At 47.8% G+C, this 19,698-nt stretch overlaps 1 protein-coding gene across 1 annotated transcript in view; it reads left to right on the top strand.

Annotated features, from left to right (window-relative positions):
- The window catches only part of Casq2 (calsequestrin 2), a 55,201-nt gene extending 35,503 nt beyond the window's left edge, over nt 1-19,698 (top strand). Inside the window, exons 7-11 of the mRNA XM_057793594.1 lie at nt 1,165-1,210; nt 7,841-7,895; nt 16,266-16,366; nt 18,261-18,335; nt 19,285-19,698. Of these exons, the coding sequence (XP_057649577.1) occupies nt 1,165-1,210; nt 7,841-7,895; nt 16,266-16,366; nt 18,261-18,335; nt 19,285-19,512 (505 nt within the window). The 3' untranslated portion in view covers nt 19,513-19,698. The remainder of the gene's footprint in view (nt 1-1,164; nt 1,211-7,840; nt 7,896-16,265; nt 16,367-18,260; nt 18,336-19,284) is intronic.

Below are 19,698 nucleotides of genomic sequence, written 5' to 3' on the forward strand. Positions count from 1 at the left end.
AACGGCCAAGAGCCAGAGCCACCAAGAGCAACAGCGTAGAATAAGACAGCCAACAGAACAGAACCGGCCACTGTGGCTTTGGCATTCGTTGACCAATATCAAGGATGTTACCACTTCTGAATGAGGCTCTACATTTGCAGGTAGGGTTAGACTACCTCCTTCTAGACTACCCAAGCCAGAGTAAGAGAAGAACAAAACTCCACAGTTATAATGGCAACTCCTTTGTGTAGAGCAACATTCCTGGTGCTTTATGGGAGGAACTCTGGCCACTCTCCAACCTTGGAGTCGTTATTCTCCCAACGTCTCAGACAGCAGGTAGGACTGAGTGATTAAGTAATAATATAGCCAGGGCCAATTCTACAGGCAGCTCCTGGGATAGGAATGTCTGCTGGGACTCAGAGTATCTCTAGCAGAGATCCACAAAATTTTTTCACTGAAGAACCACATAGTAAATATTTACACAGTTCTGGGGTCAAACGGCCTCTGTCGCAGCTGTTCAGCTCTGGGCTTGGAGCAGATAAGCAACCCTCGCTCACATGTAAACAAATGGGTGTGGCAGTGGTCCCGGGCACGGTCTAGTCACACAAACAAGAGGCTTTGGTCTGGTCTGGCCCACCAGCTGGAATCCTCTGCCTCTGGAGCCACCTGGGAACACAGGCCCCAGTAGTGCGTCCATGGTCTCACCTTTCCTTCCTCCCTGACACAAACAAATGTGCTCACCGACCCTGAAGCACCAGGACCCCGACACCTAGACAGTCCCTAAGGAAAGACAGCACTGGGGGAGAGGGGTAACATGATGCCTATTGTTGAGGTTTTTTTAAAAACTGGCATTTTTGCATTGGAATAATTATTGTGTGTCCCATTTTCTTGTTCAGGATTGACTCTGGGTTCTCGGGAGTGGTCCCTTTCTTTGAGAAGGGGATAGTAGGAAGGAGCTATCTCTGCTCCCTCTTACCCATCCCCATGTACTTGGTGTGCCTTGGATCTAACAAGTCTGACTAGGCTGAGTGGGCTGGGCTTAGTTCTCTCCTGACAGGGAAGGTGGGAAAGCTCTACTTCCTTGGGGCAGAGGTGAATTTAGGAACCAGTGTCTAATTTGCACGGAGCGGAGACTCAGTGTCTCCTATGGTGATCCCTACTCAAGGGAACTCCTCTCTTTTGCAGACCCACCCTACGTCGCTTGCGCCCGGAGGACATGTTTGAAACCTGGGTAAGGAAATGCCAAAACCCTGTGGTGTGTGTCCCTCGAGAAGGCTATCCTCTGAGTACCAACTCTTATTGACCAGGTTGAGCATCTAGAGAGTGAAGTATTGGGAACATGGATAGCCTCATGCTCATGTAAAGCCCAAATGTCCATGGATCCAGTATAATCCTCCTGGGTATTAATCTCTAGGAAATATTGCTCAAATTCATTTCCCTTATTGGTTGGCTTCCATTCAGATGCCACCAGCTGGGTCGGGCGGCACAGTAGAAGAAGCCCAGTCTACAAAGTCGTAGAGACCTGGATTCAAGTCCAGTATCCGCCACTGAGTATTCTTGTATCTATAGCATGTCCCGTGGTCTTTCTGACTTTTATACCCAGTTAAAATGGGGACTTTTGGCGAGGATGAGTGAGATGGAGTGTTCGGGGCTTGGCAGGTGCTTGGTTAATGACAGCTATAGACACTAGAGAGAGACACTAGAAGCTGAGGATGGCAGCTCCTCCTCTAGGTCTGTGTCATAGACTGTCAGGTGGTTCCAACAGTATAATCGACAGGCTTTGGGGGTGCACCTCCACTCCCACCTCAGCTCCACTACAAGTCTATGGACAAAAAACAACCAGAGTCTGGGGGTGTTTTCTAGGCCATTGCTGGTGTCTCACTTAGAGTCGCCAGCTCTCTGATGTGGGACAAATACCACTTTAGCCCATTTTACACAGAAAAAAAAAAAAACTATGATCAGCCGGAAGTTAACTATTCAAGGATACAGAACTAATAAGCATTAGTTCTTGGGATGCAAGGCTATCTGGACCCAAATCTCATGTTTTCTCCATTTCCCTCCCTAAAGTGGCCATGTCTCCACAGGCTACCTCTGTGGTGTTGGGCATTAAAATGAAAACATTTACTTACTTAAAATTATAAACTCATAGTTGGGCACCATGGTTGCACAGGGAGGAACTCACACGCCCAGCATTGGACTTGCTTCTGTTTCTGAAAGCACAGCACACATTCAGGCAACTCATCTTTCAAGGACTTGTTACTGAGTGTAAAGGGATGGCAAACGCCTTTAACGCTGTCCAGACTTCTGACATTCTGACACGACGTCATCTAGAAAGATCAGCCCCTAGAACCACATGATCAAATTTAAAAATTTGAAAGTAAAACGAACCAAAAAAGCAAACAACACCCCACAAATAAATCTCATAATGTTTTCAGAAAGCTTATGGTTTTGTCTCGGACCTCATTCATAGTTATAAATCTTTTGGCCTGATCTGTGGGCTATGAGTTGGACAAGCAAGTATTTCTTTTAAAAACTCTTTTTACTTTCAAATCATTTCAGATTTATAAAATAATGTGAAAAATCTATTATCTCTCCACCCAGAGTCCTCAAAGGTTGATATTTTACCTTCTTGGTTTTTTTTCTCTCTCTTCTCATATATATGAACATGCTCATAAGCAAGTACATACACATATGTAAATATATTTCTGTGCTTTTTGAGAGTTCTGTAGCTGACATAAAAATCCCAATATATTTTAAGTGCTTTTCTCTCATGGTCATAGTGATAAAAATCCAGAAATCATTCGACACCAGCCTGGTCTACAAAACAAGTTCCAGGATAGCCAGTACTGTTACACAGAGAAACCCTGTCTCCAAAAACAAAACGAAACAATCCAGAAATCAATATTCAACGTTACTCACAGTGGCCAGGAGTCCCACTAGTATCTTATTGCAAGAGAAAGCAATACAGTTTTTTACCCTGGCCCAGCATCTAATGCAGATTCTGACACTTGCACTTGGGTGTTAGATTTCTTCATTGCCCTTGACCCTAGAACAGGTTCCCAGGCTTTCTTCCAGAACCCAAAATACCATTTTAAACTGAGAACACATATTGCTTTTTCTTGTCTGTGGTGTCTTCGGGCCTTCTTTTATTTATCCTGAGGCCATTCTTGATCACCAAGGCTCTGAGAAGGGAGAGAACACAGCTGCAGAGACATCCCCACTCCCAGACTCTGCTCACAGACCCTGTCACACCCAAGACCGGGATCTCCACGCCTGTGTCCCCTCCCTGCCCCTAAGCCTATGAGCTTCTGAAATCCGCCTCCCTCACCACACAGACATTTATCACCTTGAGGTGGTAAAGGTGGGCAGGATGTGTCCGCCTGGCTCTGCTGCCACTACCTCTTTTTAGTGTTTTGTTTTTCACTGAATAAGTTGAATCAAAACAAAGAAGAGAGAGCGAGAGCGGTTTGTTCCTTTCAAACACTGCATTCTGGACTGGTCACAAGATCTGGCCAGGCTCATTCAAGTCCTCAAATGAGGGAAAGGGTAGCACAGGTCCTTCTAGACATCTTCGCAGTTTTGAAAAGGAAAAGCAGACACCAGGTGGTCAGAAGGACTGGTGAGAAGTCAGGTCCATGTCCCTCCCAGCTCCTGTACCCACGCTGGGGGGTACCACTCCAAAGAGCAGTATCTTGACGGGCCACTTATCCACAACAACTTAAACTACAGGTGTTGCCGATAGGGACCAATTCACGGACTTCCAAGCCTTCACTTAAATTCACTCCCCCTGACCTTACAAAACAGTTGCACATGACAGGGGAATGAGCCAGCCTCACTCAGTTTACCCTTAGCTCTCTGCAGTTGTGCCAGTTTTAAGACAGTAGCCCACCACAAAGAGCCATACCTGCCTTAGCACTGAAGAAAATGCTGGCTAGTGGCATTTGCTGTGTGGAAATCTGAGGGGAACCCATAGTTTCTAGGGTTCAGAGAACTTGGAGGCAAGGGAGCCTATGGAAACCTAGTGCTGGCTCGCCATTCTTCTGAGACTGCGTGTCAATAGCCAGAGTCCTTGCCAACTGCCCACAGGGGATAAGGGACAGCGACTTATCTAAAAACATTACTTTATATTTTATTTATTTTGTATGTGTGTGGGGTTCATGTGTGCCATGGTACCAATGTCTGATGACGTAGAGGCCCAATGACAACCTGTAGCAGTTGGTTTTCCTGTCTTCCACCATGTGGGTCCCAATGAATTTGTCACCTCTTTAGTGGCAAGTGCCTTTACCTAGGGAGTCACCTCCTCTGTCCCAGTAATCTCTTCTGAAGGATGCTTTTCAATCTTGCAACGCAGAATACTTTCCAAGGTAGGACTGAAGAGCCTTCGATTAGCCCCTGCCTTGGGGAGCTATGCCTTGTTTTCTTTAAGTCTGTTCATTCTTAGAAAGTTCCACAGAGGTGAAGGAAATTGGACAAAATACGGAGGTGGCAACAGAGCTGCCAGTGTAGATAACACTAGTTTCTTCTTGGCAGGGCGAGGTTTACATACCCCCCCCCCCCCCCCCCCCCCCCCCCCCCCCCGGCCAAGGAGAGGTTTACAGACAGGCTCTTCCTTGAACTGGTGAATGTTGCATTACATTGTTATTGTTACTCTGTGTTAACAAGAGTGTTACATTGTTACTCTGTGTTAACAAGAGTGTTATTCAAGCAAATGCTGCTCACCCAGAGTTAATGTTGAGGGTTATGTAGGAGAAATAGCCTCAAAGTTTAACGCCTCAGGGAAGGGGAAGTGCCTTAGCTAGTTAAGGTAGTTGCTGCGCAAGGCCAGGGAACCTGGGTTCAACCCCCAAGAACCCACATGAAAGTGGAAGGAGAGACCTGACTCCACACAGTTGTTGTCTGACCTCCACATGCCTGCTGTGGCACGCTCCCTTCCCCATCGCGTGCTCGCACAATAATAATAATAACACACTATCATAACTATAAATAAGATAATAACAATAATAGTAATTTCACCATCCACAACCCGAAGCCAGGACATTTATTGTTAGGCAGGAGCAGACAAAAAGCTGAGGGACCAACAGAAGGGTGTTGACTAGTGGTTCCACACCCCTCCTCCTTAGGGTCGGTGGCATGGCCACTGAGTGCACAGGCTGAGTTTAACCTCTCTAAGCACGTTCATCGCACGCAGCAGTAATGAGCTTCTTCAGAGAAACTGCGCTGTCATTCGCTGTTGGTTCCATGGTCTATATATGTATCTCACCCAAAATCATGTTTTGAAAACGTGATGTCACATGTGGGTGGGGCCTTTGGAAAGGTGACAGGCCGCCATGACTGAGCCTTTATAGTTGGAATTGCCATAATGAACGAAGCCCCAGCCAGGAGATGGTGGCGCAAGTCTTTAATCCCTGCACTTGGGAGGCAGAGGCAGGTGGATCTCTGTAAGGTCAAGGCCAGGACAGAATCCAAAGCTACAGAGAAACCCTGTCTTGAAAAACCAAAAAGAGAAGAAGAAGAAGAAGAAGAAGAAGAAGAAGAAGAAGAAGAAGAAGAAGAAGAAGAAGAAGAAGAAGAAGAAGAAGAAGAAGAAGAAGAAGCCGCCCTAATTTGGCCTTGGTGAATCATGCACGTACTCCCAGAAGGAGGCTAGTAAGTTTGAAGACAGCCTGGTCTACATAGTGAATTCAGCTGGGGCTACGTAGGGAGTTGCTATCTTAAAAAAGAAAAGCAAAAGAAAAAGAAAGGAGGAGGGGGGCCAAAGACCAGAGACTAAGCAAGCCCTTATCCCACACTGAATTCATTGTTGAGGGCACCTTGGACTTCCCGCCCCCAGAACAGTGAGAGATAAGTCTCCCTGATTCCTGTTGTTGATAAGCTGTCAGTTTACGTCCCTTCAGTATGGTGGACAGGGTGGACTAGCACACAGGGTCTCTGGGCTAGACAGAACCAATCAGTCCCACTTAGGTCGCCACCATCTCTGCGGCTTTAGATTCCTTAAGTGATTCTTAAGTACTGAACGGGAATATGATGTGCATTTGACTCATGGTTTGCACGTGGATTCCTGCTCCACAGTTTATTGAGGAAAATTCTCAGCATCTAGCATGGCCTCCCCATCTCTCTACAGGTGCTCGATACAGGATCATGCCCCGAATGCCTGAGCTGCCCTGTCCCTCTGATAGTGTTCTATCCAGGGCCCGTCTCAGCTAACGATAGTGACAGGCCTACCTGGAGCAGCCTGTCAGAAAATGAATATGGATTCTTAATTCTAAAACCAATTTCCAAGTGCATTCTAGAAGGGGAGGCAGAAATGAAGCCTGCTGCACAGAGTTACGGGTGCTCAATTCCAACTGATGGCAGGTGACAGGGACACGGGGCCGCCTAATGAGACCTGACCGGGGGAGTCTGTCTGGTGATCATAGCAAACGGACGTGATTGTCAAACGGTGGTGAACGTCAGAGTCTCCTTCTGGTCGCTGTCGGTTTCCCTAATAACCTGGTGCACACACATATATATCTGTAACATTCAATTCCCCAGAGAACCCGGCCGACGCCGACCCCACTCTCTTGTTTTTAATAATAATATTTTCTATTTAATCTATCTTAGATTTTTTGGAGGTTTTGTTCATGCCAAACTCAAAGGGGAAAAATTAGCATTTAGATAGGATTGCCGCAGCATTAGAAGCAATCGAAATGGAAAACGAAGATGGGGGAGGTAGAGTCCCCTTCCCCCATAGGACAACTCTGATATGACACAAGGTTTCCCAGTGAATCTCTCTCTCCTGGCAACTGTCATTGGTATACATTGGACTTTTTTTCTCCATCTCATAGCATGGAGTCTCCAGAGGGTCACATTTGTTATACAAGAGTCTGCTCAAAACCCTCACTCTTCCTTCTCCAGTAATAATCAACAGGAAGGCGGGACAGGCAGGGAGTCTTCCTGTCCCAAACGTACATCTGTGAAATGCTCTTTGCTATCTGACATGTCCTCAGGTTTACTTCCCTTGCTCTGGCTCCCCCTTCCCAGGAACACCCTAAAACCACCATAGTCCCAAATTCCAAATTCTCCTTAGGGTCTCCCACATTCATAGAAATGTTCCTGTCAGGGGCTGGGAAGATGGCTCAATGGTTAAGACCATTTACTGTTCTTGCAGAAGACCTGAGTTCGGTTCCCAGCCCTTACATCCAGCTTATCCCTTACAGCTGCCTCTACTTTTAATTTCAGGGGATCTAACACCCTCTTCTGGCCTCCTTCATACCATGCATTCACGTAGTGAATTGCTCCAGGGGCTCTGCTTCTCCCCTTTTCTTGGGTGGGCACCAGAGACCCAAATCCTAGTTGAGTTGATGGTTCTTTACTGTTCAAGGTGGGGGTTCAGGATCCACCAGTCATGCTCAGGAGTCTGTAATCTGATCTATCCCTGATGATATCTCCTGGTGGGGAACATTAGAACTGTCAATTTCGCAGAACTGTCTTGAAACTGTTAGATTGGCTAGAGCTGTTTCCAGAGTTTTGTTGCTTCGGAGTCTCTGATAAGCCAGACTGACACGCTTTCCAATTTCCCACTGCTGCTGCTCTCGGGACTCGCCAGACCACAGGCGTGAGAACTATTTACTGCTGACTCTTGTGTGTGTTGTCCTGTCTTAGAAACCCACTGATCTGAGTCCCTTATCAAAGTTCCATGTGCCCTGCCAGTCACCCATCAGCCTCTGCTTCCTCTGCGTGTGCCTGTCCTGCCTCTTTGCACCTCAGTGTCCATTTCTGTCCCCTGCCCCTTTTCCATGCCAGCCTCCATGTTGTTGTCCCTGACACACTCGTTTATATATCTCTTCTCTTGAGATGAACCTTTGATTCTTTCCTCTTTCAGGAAGATGACTTGAACGGGATCCACATCGTGGCCTTTGCAGAGAGGAGTGACCCAGGTAGGGTACCTAGCCAGCCACCATGCCCACCCTCACCAATCTGTTTAGCCATTGGCAGGAACCGGCTTCCAAGCCCTCTCAGTATCAGTTCGATTGCAAGAAATTGACGCCCTCTAGTGGTCACCCGGTCGGTATGAGTGAGTCTTCAGCAGCAAATTCAGCCAGGGGGGCAGAACTGCAAAGACTGTCAGCCACACAGCTGGGCAGTAATCCCAGCTCTGGGGAAGAGAAAGGAGCGTCAGCAGTTCAAGGTGACCGTGGGCAGCTTGTGTTGATTGTGTGCAGCTACTCAGAATGGGAATGAGCCCACAAGGAGAGCATTAAAACATCCTAGTCTTACAGGGTGTGCGTGTGTGTGTCAGTTTATGATGGAACCTATATAAACCAATCCGACCTTAACATAATGATAAAATGCATTGTCTTCCTCTGGAAAGCACCATGTGCATAGGAACGGTCTAGAGAAATCTGCCAAACAGAGAGGACAGGTAGGGCAAACAATCCATTTTTAGAGTACAAGTCTCTCTACTGCTGGAAGGGTAACCTAGCTATTCTTGCACTGTGGGCAACGTTCCCTGGTTTCCATCTTATCAACACCAATGGAAAGAGAAAGGAGAGAACAGTGAATTTTGTAAGAGTCAAAATGCTAGTTCCCCAAAACAGTGATCCACAAGGCAGCCTCTCAAGGGGAGGTGGAAGAGCAGATAGGAGGAGCGTGTGGGGGAGGCCTGGAACAATCCAGAAGGCAGTCAGGGAAGTCAAGGCTAGTCATTTGGGATGCCTAGCAGCCAGGCTTTGGCCATAAAGAGTTGGAACAGGGTTTCCTGAACTTGACAGCAAAGCCCTCTTGGGCTGGTTCAGACAAGACCTTTAGAATCTGTGGTTTTATGGGCCTCTGCTCTGAGGCAAATCATGGTGGATCATCAAGTTTGGGACCACTGCTCCAGAAAATGCAGAATTATATGTTTGCCAAGAACTTCCATTGCCATGGTGCACTATTTAGAGATTAGGACTGGGAAGTGCTAGCGTGCAGGAAGTCCTGGGCTCTGTCCACAGTGCTGCAAAAACTGGGTGTGGTGGTGCGGGCCTGTCATCTCAGTAGAAGTAGAAGGATCAGAAGTTCAAGACTATCCTCAGCCATGTGTCAAATCCAAGACTAGCCTGGACTCCATGAAACCGTGTCTCAAATTTAACAAGCAAACAAACAAAACCCAAAAAACCTTAAACCCAAAACTAGCCAGCCAACCAACGTCAACAAAGCAGATCTTAGCTTCAGACGAAGATACAGAGACTCAGAGAAGTTCAACCCAGTCTAAGGGAACACAAGGGTGCTGGGAAGAAAGGACCTATTGGCTTACCCATCAGTGCAAGCCTGATTCCTCAGTGGCTTGGACAGGGCAGGTGCCTGCAGATGTTTACGGAGCAAGTAGTTAGACCTTTCTTAATGATGTGATTCTGGAAATCAACACAATGTATGCCCTATAGCAGCCACTCTTTAAAGCTAGCTAGAGTGGGGATTTTATCCTCACAAGGCGGTGCAGGTCAGCACCATCTCATTCCAGCCCTTTACCAACAATACCCATTGACAGTCATTCCCATTACCGACCCTCTCCACAGGTAACCACCAATTGCATACTGTCTGTCTAATTATCTGTTCTAGACATTCCATGTGAATGGAGTCATATATAACCTTTTGCATCTGGCATCTTGTCTTTAGCATAATGTGTGTGTGTGTGTGTGTGTATTCCCACTATATAGTATCTATCTTGACTATTTTTTTTTAAGATTGAGTAATGTTCTATTGCGTCAAAGTCAAGTTGTTTGAAAGCTAGTCTCTTAAGTATCCATTGCTAGGCTGAATTTCCCACCATAAACTTGCAGAGCTGAGAATCCTCCTCAAGTATTTCTGGGATCTAGACTTCCTTTTTTTTTTTTTTTTTTTATTTTTCCTGTAGTGTCAGCTGCTTTTTTTTACAGATCCTGGCTACCCTCAGCCCCCAGGTTTACAGGCTATAATCAGACAGAATCGGATCCTTGGTGTTGTGTGATCAGAGTTACTGCTGGCAGCTGCCTGCTGGCACGACTCCAGGGGGCTTCCTTGTCGCCCCGCTGCCCCCTCCCAGGGTTGCAGGGAGGCCTGTCTGGCTGTCTGGAACAATAGAACAAAGAGGTCTCCCTGAACTGCAGAAACCTGTTTGACAGAGATTGCTGCCCTAATGAATCAGGCTTCTGCAAGGACGTCCACCTCCTCCCTGTGCAAACACCCCTGGGCCCTGAAGCTCTTCCTTCTCTCCAAATCCCAAGCCAGGGCTTGTCTCTGGGGAACAGAGCAACGCTGGGAGGGGAGGTCAGGAACGTGATCTTTCAGAGGCAGGGGCTGCCTTGGCACTCAGGGCTCTAACCGAAGCGGGGTTCTAATGAAAGTCCCTGACTTTAGGGTCAGTCAGCGTTTACCTGCTGGGCAGCAAGGTACAGCTTGGGGCCCAAGGCTGGGTTGAGATCCTGGAGGGTGCATTCCTGCAGCTGGTTACTCAGATTCCTATGGTCTGACTAACAGGTCGCTAGAAGGCTTATCTAACCAGACTGCACCCACTTTCTGAAAGAGGAAGGTGGTGGGTCCAGGATAGCAGTTGCTTCTTAGAGAAAGAATGTCTGTGTTGAGGAGCCGTGAGGAAACAGCCATGTTAACCCCGAAGCCACTCTGTGATCCGTGTGTGCCGGTTATTCTTATCATCCTGGTGTCAGGGGAGGAAGTGAGCTGTCAAGGCTCACTGACTGGTCCATATTGCCCAGGGTCTCTAAGTCCAGGCCAACCTTGCAGCCAGCCCTCGTGACGTCCAAATGCATCAGGAGTATGATGAAGGTGGCAATGATGACCATAGCCGTCACAACAATCCAACGAGGAAAGTTTAATTGTTCTTCTCCCTTTACAATTGAGGATGCAGAGGCCAAGGGAGGTTATGAAGTGAGGGTTGTCTGACTTCCCAGTCCACACCCTTAACCACAAGGCAGGCAGACTTCTGTGCCTCTCTCAGGCGGCATCTGACATCCAGGCGATCATTCGGAGTGCCTCCCTCGTTCTCCACCCCTCTGCCTCCAACATTTGAACCACAGGAGAACAGAGACGCAGCCAGTTCAGTGCTGTGCACGAAATCACAGGGCTAGAGGTACGGCAGAAAAGTGGGTTTATCTTTGCTGAGGGCTCCTCGTGGGTCCTCTTTTTGATAGCCCTTCTCAACAGCCACCCAGCTGCTGGAGGCTGCAAGCTTGTGCGGTGTTGCTGGTGTTGCTGCAGGGTGGTGGGGAAGGGGTCAGGGCTGGGAAATCAAAAGATCGTACCAAGGAAGTGAGACCCCAGCTGAGTCACTTGGCAGCATGAGGGTCCTGTGAATAACAAGGCATCCTCCTAGGGTCCACGGAAGTCCCTGAGGCAGACTGTGAACTTCCGGGGCAGCAGCATTGGTCTCTTCAGTGTCCTGGCCCCCAAGAACTCTCCTTACAGCCAGAGTTTGTGTTCCCCTCGGCAGAAGGCTGAGCGCAGGAGGGTCTCCCTGGCGGGCATCCATATCTGCTCTCTGGCCCTATATCATGACCTGGAGTCTTCACTTGCTGTGAGCTTCCCCGGCCTGGCTGGGAAGGATATTAGGATGTTCTCGTGCCCTCCATCCATGCCAGCTGCTTGTTGCACCTCACCCTCCTCTGCCCACATCTTTTCTTAAGCTGCTCAGAGCAGAGCTGCACGACAGGTTTGCAAAGGAAAGAGTCTTCCTCCTCGCTGTTCCCAGATGCGTCTGCATTGGGCTGACATCTTCTTTACAATATTTGATGAAAGGTTTGCTGAGAGCGGTTCTACATGAGTGCGTGCTGAATGGAAACCCTCTAAGGGCATTGGGAATATTCACACTAACAAGCTAGAAACACAAGGATGGCTGCCGTCTGCAAACCCTGAGCAGATTTAGCAGCAGGCCCTGGAAGGAGGCTTCAAGCCCTGCTGCCCCTGAGCTGTTTCTGCCCTGGGGTTCTTGCAAAAATGGGTTAGAGACCAATTGTCTCAAATAGGAGCACTAAGTGCTTCTTGGAGCTCTATAATTTAAATTTGATATATCAACCTCACTATTTGATTATTGCTGGGTGCTGAATGCTACTTATAAGCCCAGCAAACACCAACTCTGCAGATAGGAACGGTTACTCCATATTCTCCAGTATATAGAGGAGGGGGCACAAGTACGGTGAAGTTAAACATCATCCCCAGCTCTCATGAATAGTAAGTGGTCAAACTGGGACTATGACCCAGCAATCCATCCCTCTATCTATCTCCATGTGTCTCTGAATTGTGAAAATGTACCATTTGACTTTCTCCCCACCAATTCTGGGATCCAAAGAACAAAAAATGGCAGGACCTGCTTCAAAGCCACGGGCCCCGTGGCGTCTTTTCTTCTGAGTGGCTGTCTCACCGCAATAGAAGTTCTTTGAAAATGGGGGGAGGGACTCCCAGCCTTGTGACCTCCTCACGGTCTTCGCACAAGACCCAAGTCTGGAGAATTCTGCTTTTGGAGAATTCCATACAACCAAGGACCCATGGGGCTTTCCCTGGGGTTCTTGCAATTTATTCGCCTATGCGTCTCAACTTGGCTCTGGGTCTGAAGCATATGGAAACTCAAAGGCACGCCTAAGGAAAAGAGAGCATCCTTGAAGGCAGCCTCCAAGCTGGGTGATATTCACCTCTGGCCTGCCTAGCTGCCCACTTCCACTTGGACAATGGCAGGAGGCCACTGTAGGGCCACAACTTTCCTAAGCCCAGGCAGAGAACCTTCAGTCCACAGCTGCCCATCGTGTGGAGTCAGGAAGAGCACCCTCAGTCTCCATGGACTGAGTATAGCCAGCAGCCAGGAGGAGGCTGCGAGGAAGGGGCTGTCTGGGCAGCACGATAGGTTTGTTTGCTCCTGGGCCGTAGCTCGGTCTCAGACACAATCACGTCTGCAAATGGGGCCTTTCTCTAGATGACTGTGAGTGACCTAGACCTGGTCCCCTAGGGCCTGGTGCAGGCCTGTTCCCACCAACCTCTGCCAGGGAAGCAGGAAAGGATAATGACTGGGTTCTTGTCACACAGGGATACAATTCCCAGAGGCCAGTTGCTTGTCATGGGAAACCTGGCGCCACACTCATTCCCCAGCCCTCAGTCCTGAACTTCCAGACCTGCAGTCTAGGGGCTGGGAAGGGCCTGCTGTTCTCACAGCCTTCTTTATTTAGGCCATCCTGGAGACTCTAGGCTTACTTAAAGCATCACTGAGGTGACCCCGCAGACAGGGCAGGCCTCAGGCGCATGCTCAGAAGCAGGACAGGAGCTTTGCTCCAATTTCTGTCAGAAGGGCAGAGGCAGCCCACCCCCACTTCCAGGAGAGAGGCCACACTGTATCTCCTTTCTCACCTGGCCTGTATCTTCCTGAGGACAAAGTTTCACATCCAGGGAAACTCAGGTATAGAAGCGAGGAAGGAAGATGGCAGCTATGTGGTAGGAATACCGAGACCTCAGAGGGAGGACGGATAGTAACTGTCTGTAGGTGTGTAGACTGAAGACCTGAGTTCGACTCCTGGCTCTGCTGTTTACTCACAGACGGCAGGGGCAAGCTGCCTCCTTCAAGCTCTCTGGAAAAATGAAGGTAGCAAAATCCTCCATGCAGCCTAGATGGGAAGATGAAATGCAAGCATCCTCAGGACCCAGTGAGTGCTCAGTGCAAATGCGCCCCTGAGAGGAAGGCTGAGTGGCAGGTGGCAGACTCTGCATATAAAGAGCAATGCCCAGTGTCTGTCAAGAAAGGAGCTAGTGTAGAAATGGAGATTTGTGCCTCTTAGGATCAACAGCTCCGGGATCAGACTGTAGGAAGGGCAGAGGGACCTACCCTGGAAATAAAAGGGAGAGACAGAGGATTCCGGCTGGGGCTCTTCACCAGCCTGGTTACTGGGGACATTAGGTCTCCTTTTTGGGTGATTCCCTGGTATCCTAGTCCTCCAGTGCCTGCGCTAGACAACTTCAAGCCTAAGAGTCTGTATTTAGCCTACTCCTATCTACTTGTACCGATTATGTTTCTTGGCTTTGAAAGGTGGCCTGTCACAGTCTAAGGCCTCTGAGCTAGGTCACTGATACAGCAAACAGTCATTTGATCCTTCCTGGCTCAGTTGCCTCCAGCTGTGTCCCAATCATGTGGGACTTGATGAAGCTTTGTGCCTTTAAAGTCAATTTTATTCATTTTGTTTGGGAAGAAATGGTTTTTGAGTTTTCCTTGCTCTCCCTATACATGAAGAATATTCTCTTTACACACACACACACACACACACACAAACCTTTCACAATCTTTAACATGGAAATAAAGCCACATCTATGAATTCTTTTGGTTAACACAAATTTGAATGTATTTTTTTTCTTGCAGAACCCAATTTTTTACTGGATCTACCTTTTTCTTTCTATCGCTGAACCTGTTCTAGGATAGAGACAGCAGGGGCGGTGTGATCTTGTATGTAATGTTCCTTTAATGAGATCTCAGCATTACGTGAGCTTTTCCATGAGAACATGGCAGCATCTGTAGGTCTGGTCATTGGCCGGGCCCTCTGCAACCTTGGCGTGGGAATCTCTGCTCTCCCTCTAGGAGACCCAGTCCACGTTTACTGAGCTATTTGAACGAGGTCTGTGTTGTTGGACCTCACTTTCTTTGTGATTTGTAAAACCTGCCCAGGTCCCTTTTCCCGTTTTCATTTCATCTTCCAGAGAACTGGCCATGTCACCTCAATTATTGTCCTTTTCTTCTCCAAGATGTGCAGTCATAATTGCCGGTGTCTGGGAGGAATTCTCTCTTCTGGTCTATGCATTTGGATCCACAAATCCACAGACAACTCTCCCATGAAATCCCTTATTTTCTTCCGCTGAGACATGACCACATGCTCAGAAGAGGGGCCACAATGTACCCAGACGGCAGCAAGGACATTTGGGCAGCAAGGAGGGAAGCTTGGCTTTCTCAATGATGCCCACATGCAGGCGATAAGAACCACGCTTTTGCCATCCCCACCCTCCAAACTGCAAATGCGCGTGCTCTAAAGCACAATCCCTGTGTTTGTACGGGGGTGTGAATCTCAGGCCACAAACTCAGCTATCACAGATAGCTTGCTTGTTTAGAACCAAACTTAAAATGTCTCTTTTGAGCTGTGTATCACTGCCTGCTAGGAGCTGACCCTACAATTAGTCCTCTAGCCCCACCCAGCCACTGTGGTACCCACACATAGCTGGGTGGGATCACCGTCACTTGTACACACTGGCATCTGTCGAGAAGTCTGTTGTCCTGTTGCCTCTGTGGTCCTTGTTCCAAGCAGGTCACCACCACTCGCCCTCTCCTCCCACCTGCAAGACAACGTCACCAGATTTGCCACCATGATCTTATCTCTGCTCAGGTTCTGAGATGGACTGGCCGTTGGTTGCTCACGATTGCTTCCCTGAGTTTTTTTTCATTTTCCTTAATTTAACTGTTTAACAAAATATTAGTTCTCTTCTGGATTCCCTGAACTTCCAGAGAGTCTTCATGTGGACTTATGTGCACATATGACGTATGTTCCTCACATGTGCAAACTCACACACACACACACACACACACTCAGTGTTTTTTTGTCAGGAACCTGCCAGGATCAGACCACTTGTCTCTGCTCTAGTTCTGTGTGGGGGTGTGTTCAGGATTTCCAGTATCACTTACTGAATGTTCTTGCAAAATTTTTGCTTATGGAAAAAAGAACTGTGTGCTGTGGGGCTCAGGCTCAAAGTGCAGAAGGCCTGCCCCTGCTTTTCCTATGATTCATCCCCTCTCTGGGGCAGAGAATATTGCTGACAGAGGACAGGAAGAGCTGGCGCTACCAGAGCTTGTGCCGGAGTGGGCTGTGGAGCAGAGGGAGGCCGACCCAGTTTGAAGGCGTTGGGAATTCCAGGCTGTTCCCGGTCCGTAGAGCAGATGTGGGGAACCCAGGGACGCCACATGCTTAAAACAGAGGATTATTGGGGACAGGCATAGAGCTTCCTCTGCTCTGGGACTGACCTTTGTCACTAAGGCCACTCAGTTTTTATCTCCCGGTGAACGAATGAAGGTAAATCTTCATTTAGAAAGGGGCCCACTTCCCTGTGCCTTTCAATTTCTCTGCTTAAAATTACCCTGGCTTTCTTTGTATGAGCTCCTTTATGTCTGTGGCTCTTCATCTGACTCATTTTATAGACTCACTCTGTAATTGAGGGTACGCACCAGATGGCCATGAAAGCTCTATGGAAAAACCATACTCTTGTACTCCACGTGAGGAGTGCTGCATGCACTGGGTGACTCAACTTTCTTGAACCCTATTCAGATGGCTATGAGTTCCTGGAGATCCTGAAACAGGTTGCCCGGGACAACACTGACAACCCTGACTTGAGCATCTTGTGGATTGACCCAGATGACTTCCCACTGGTGAGTGGCCCAGGCCAAGGTCTCATCCCTGTTGGCCTTCACCATCCATATTTGTGTTTAGCACAGTGTCTTCAAGTGTGAGGGACAAACTAAAAGAGTAGAAGACATTTGAAGAAACCCAGAGGCCACTGCATGTGGAGTGGGTGCATAAGCTTTTAGGACAGCATTGACCTTGGCTTCATGTAATCATGGCAGTGGCCAGATTTACCAGTATCCACACTTCTGAGATGCCAAGAGGTGACTACTCTTGGAGAGGCCCATCCAGGGGAGCTGGGAGCATTCCTTCTTTAAGCAACAATATGGCCCTTTTGTATCGCCACCCACCTCTCCCTGAGCCTCCAGAGACAACCTAAATTATTAGAGAATAGAGTCAGAAGTGAACACTTTGTAGAGCTAAGAACTTGATGAAGCAAAGGAACGTGCTGTCTGAGGGCAGAAACCATGCCTGGCTTGCTACTCACAAGTTCTCTAAGACTCAGCGTCATGCCTACCACACATGGAAGGCACAGTGACTTTACCACCCCAGTCTAATCTCTGTCAATGAGGAATAGCAAGAAAGCGCTAATTATTCTTAGTTTTAAACAAAGCATACAGAATTCATGCCACATAGGAACCCAGTGATAATAACAACGCAGGAAGCTATTTCTCTACTGTAATGAACATTCTCTACTGGCCAAGTTCAATGCTGCACCAAGAGCCAGGATCCCCAACACTACATGGGGTTGAACTTGAGTCTCTTCAAGAGCCTTCAAGACTAACACATAGGTACTAGATTACAGAGATTTGTTTGAAATGTCCTCATAGCTCACTCCTTAAACAGGCGTTGTTACAACCCCTATCCTACTGAGAAAGGGCAACACTTAGATGCTAAACTAAACCTAGCAGGTGCGGAAGTCCCACTGAGACCCATAATAAAGTTAAAGCTTGGTCTATTGATCGCTTCTGGTATGGCTAACTGCTGGTAACTATACCAATTTGGTTATTTTCTGGCTATGAGTTGCATAGGCAATGACTGGTTATTAGACAGAAAACACTAATGTCAAATCCTATACACACAGGGGTTGAGTGAACCAAAGGCAGAGACTTCCATAACATTTAAGGTCAATGGCACAACTCTGGGTAAACATAAGAAAGCCATGGCCGTATAAGCACACAGCATTGCTTTGCTGGTTTGTTTTCTGCTGGGTTATTTCCAGTTTACCCCGACTGTCTCATTATGCAAACTTGTAGATGACCTGTCATTTTTTTTGGTCAGTTCTGCATCTATCTGGGTACTTGCAAAGCAATTTCCAGGCATTTCTAATTTCCAGATCCATAACACCAACTCCGTGCAGGCCCCGCATTTACTAGGGAAGCCTCTGCCCCTGAACAGCTCCATTTTCTTAGCTTCATGGACTCCACTAGCTCCACTGGTCTGCCCCAGCCAGAGATCTGTCCAGACGGAGCCCACACTGCGCTGAAGAAACCTGGCTTGTGTTTGCATCTTATGCCAAGTTACAGCCTATCAATGTTTTCCCAGGCATCTCATGTGACAGAGAGGCACAAGATAAGGGCTTCTAAGAATGGAACATTTAAAGGGAGGTAGAGAGAAATGGCTCTTTCGTTACCCACAAACTACCAACAAGTTATAATTTGGGGGTTGGCCTTGGCCATCTTTGTGCTAGTCTCCCTGAGAGTGGTGGAAGCATTTATGTTTGATGTTGTTATAGTTCATGCTGTGGCATCTTTTGTTTAAGGCGTAAAGTGCTTTAGAGATGGAGCTAGCCTTCAATTTCCTAAGTATCTGCAATTGTTTCAAAGGCATTCAACCAATCACAACCGGGTTACTACAGCAGGCTGGCAGGTGAGTCCAGCCCTCCGCCCACTGTCTAACTTGGTCTTTTTGTTGCTGCAGCTTGTCGCTTACTGGGAGAAGACTTTCAAAATTGACTTGTTCAAGCCACAGATCGGGGTGGTGAATGTAACAGATGTGAGTATCCCAATCAAATCCTGGTCAGGCGGTCTCAGCCACCCTATTGGCTGTTATACAACCTCAACTATGAGATCAGTCAGGAGTCTACAGCTGCAAGTAGAACTCTTGGGTCTTGCCCAAACTCTAGGAGCTTGCTGGTATAGCCTGAGCCTGGGCTCAAGCCAGTCCCAATCTTCTCGAGGAGTGTATGTCTTTGCTTATGGAGCTAGTCCAACCTGACTCATTGACCTTGAACTATCCACCCAAGAACATTCTCTTGTATTCACTTTCCAAGCCAAAGAACAAGACCTTCTTATACAGGCAACTCATGTCTAGAGCTACCATTGCCTAAGAGAGACGGAGAGGTTGATGTCCAGAAACCCATGCTAGCAGTCAGCCACCCAGTCAGGAGACCCCGATGACAGAAGTTTCAGCACGGATGAACTCAGGGTGGGAAGGGCTACTGGGGTGAACAGACAGAGTGGGAAAAAATTTAGATGTCCAGACATATAATACATAACAAGACAGAAGTAGGACAGCTTCAACAACATTAACAGTGGGGAGGAGCCACAATCGAGGGCCCACTGCAGCCCAGTGCACACAGCTCTTTTTGTGAATAAAGGCCAGCTAACAAGGTCTCTTTGCTGCCGTGTGGTAAGTGTTCTCTCAATCTCTACATTTCTTGACTTTTGAAATTTGAAAGAAGATTGATTCATTCATTCATTAATTTATGTGTATGCACATTTACATTCTCTTGGGTAGTAGAACGCCCATTTCTTTTGCTGTTATTAAAACAGAATACTGCACAGGAGTGTTCTGCAGTTTGGCATTTCCGTTTGTCTATCTGTACATATCCCTGATAGGTGTGAGAGACTTGGAGGCCTACTCAACAGAGCTCCTTAGAAAGTCCTGGTGTGTCTCACCCTCTACCCATTCACGCCTTGGTTCATTCTGTGTGTCACTGCAGGCTGACAGTGTCTGGATGGAGATCCCAGACGATGACGACCTGCCCACAGCTGAGGAGCTGGAAGACTGGATCGAGGATGTGCTTTCTGGAAAGATCAACACTGAAGATGATGACATTGAAGAGGAAGATGATGATGGTGATAACGACAATGATGACGACGATGATGATGATGATGATAATTCTGATGATGAGGATAACAATGACAGCGATGATGACGATGATGAATAGCTCCAGACCTGAGTGCATCTGATGAGAACGACATCACAACTACTCCCTACCGTACAGACAACCCAAGGGGTCAGCAAGCAGCGGTGCCCACACCCAGCCAGTTCTTTTCCTTTCTCCAGCATCTTTTTCTAGTTGGTTCTTGGCAGAAGTGGTACATTTCAGTGAACGCCTTCCCAAACCCAGAAG

This window comes from Chionomys nivalis, chromosome 18 (assembly GCF_950005125.1).
Source record: "Chionomys nivalis chromosome 18, mChiNiv1.1, whole genome shotgun sequence".
Lineage (NCBI taxonomy): Eukaryota > Metazoa > Chordata > Mammalia > Rodentia > Cricetidae > Chionomys > Chionomys nivalis.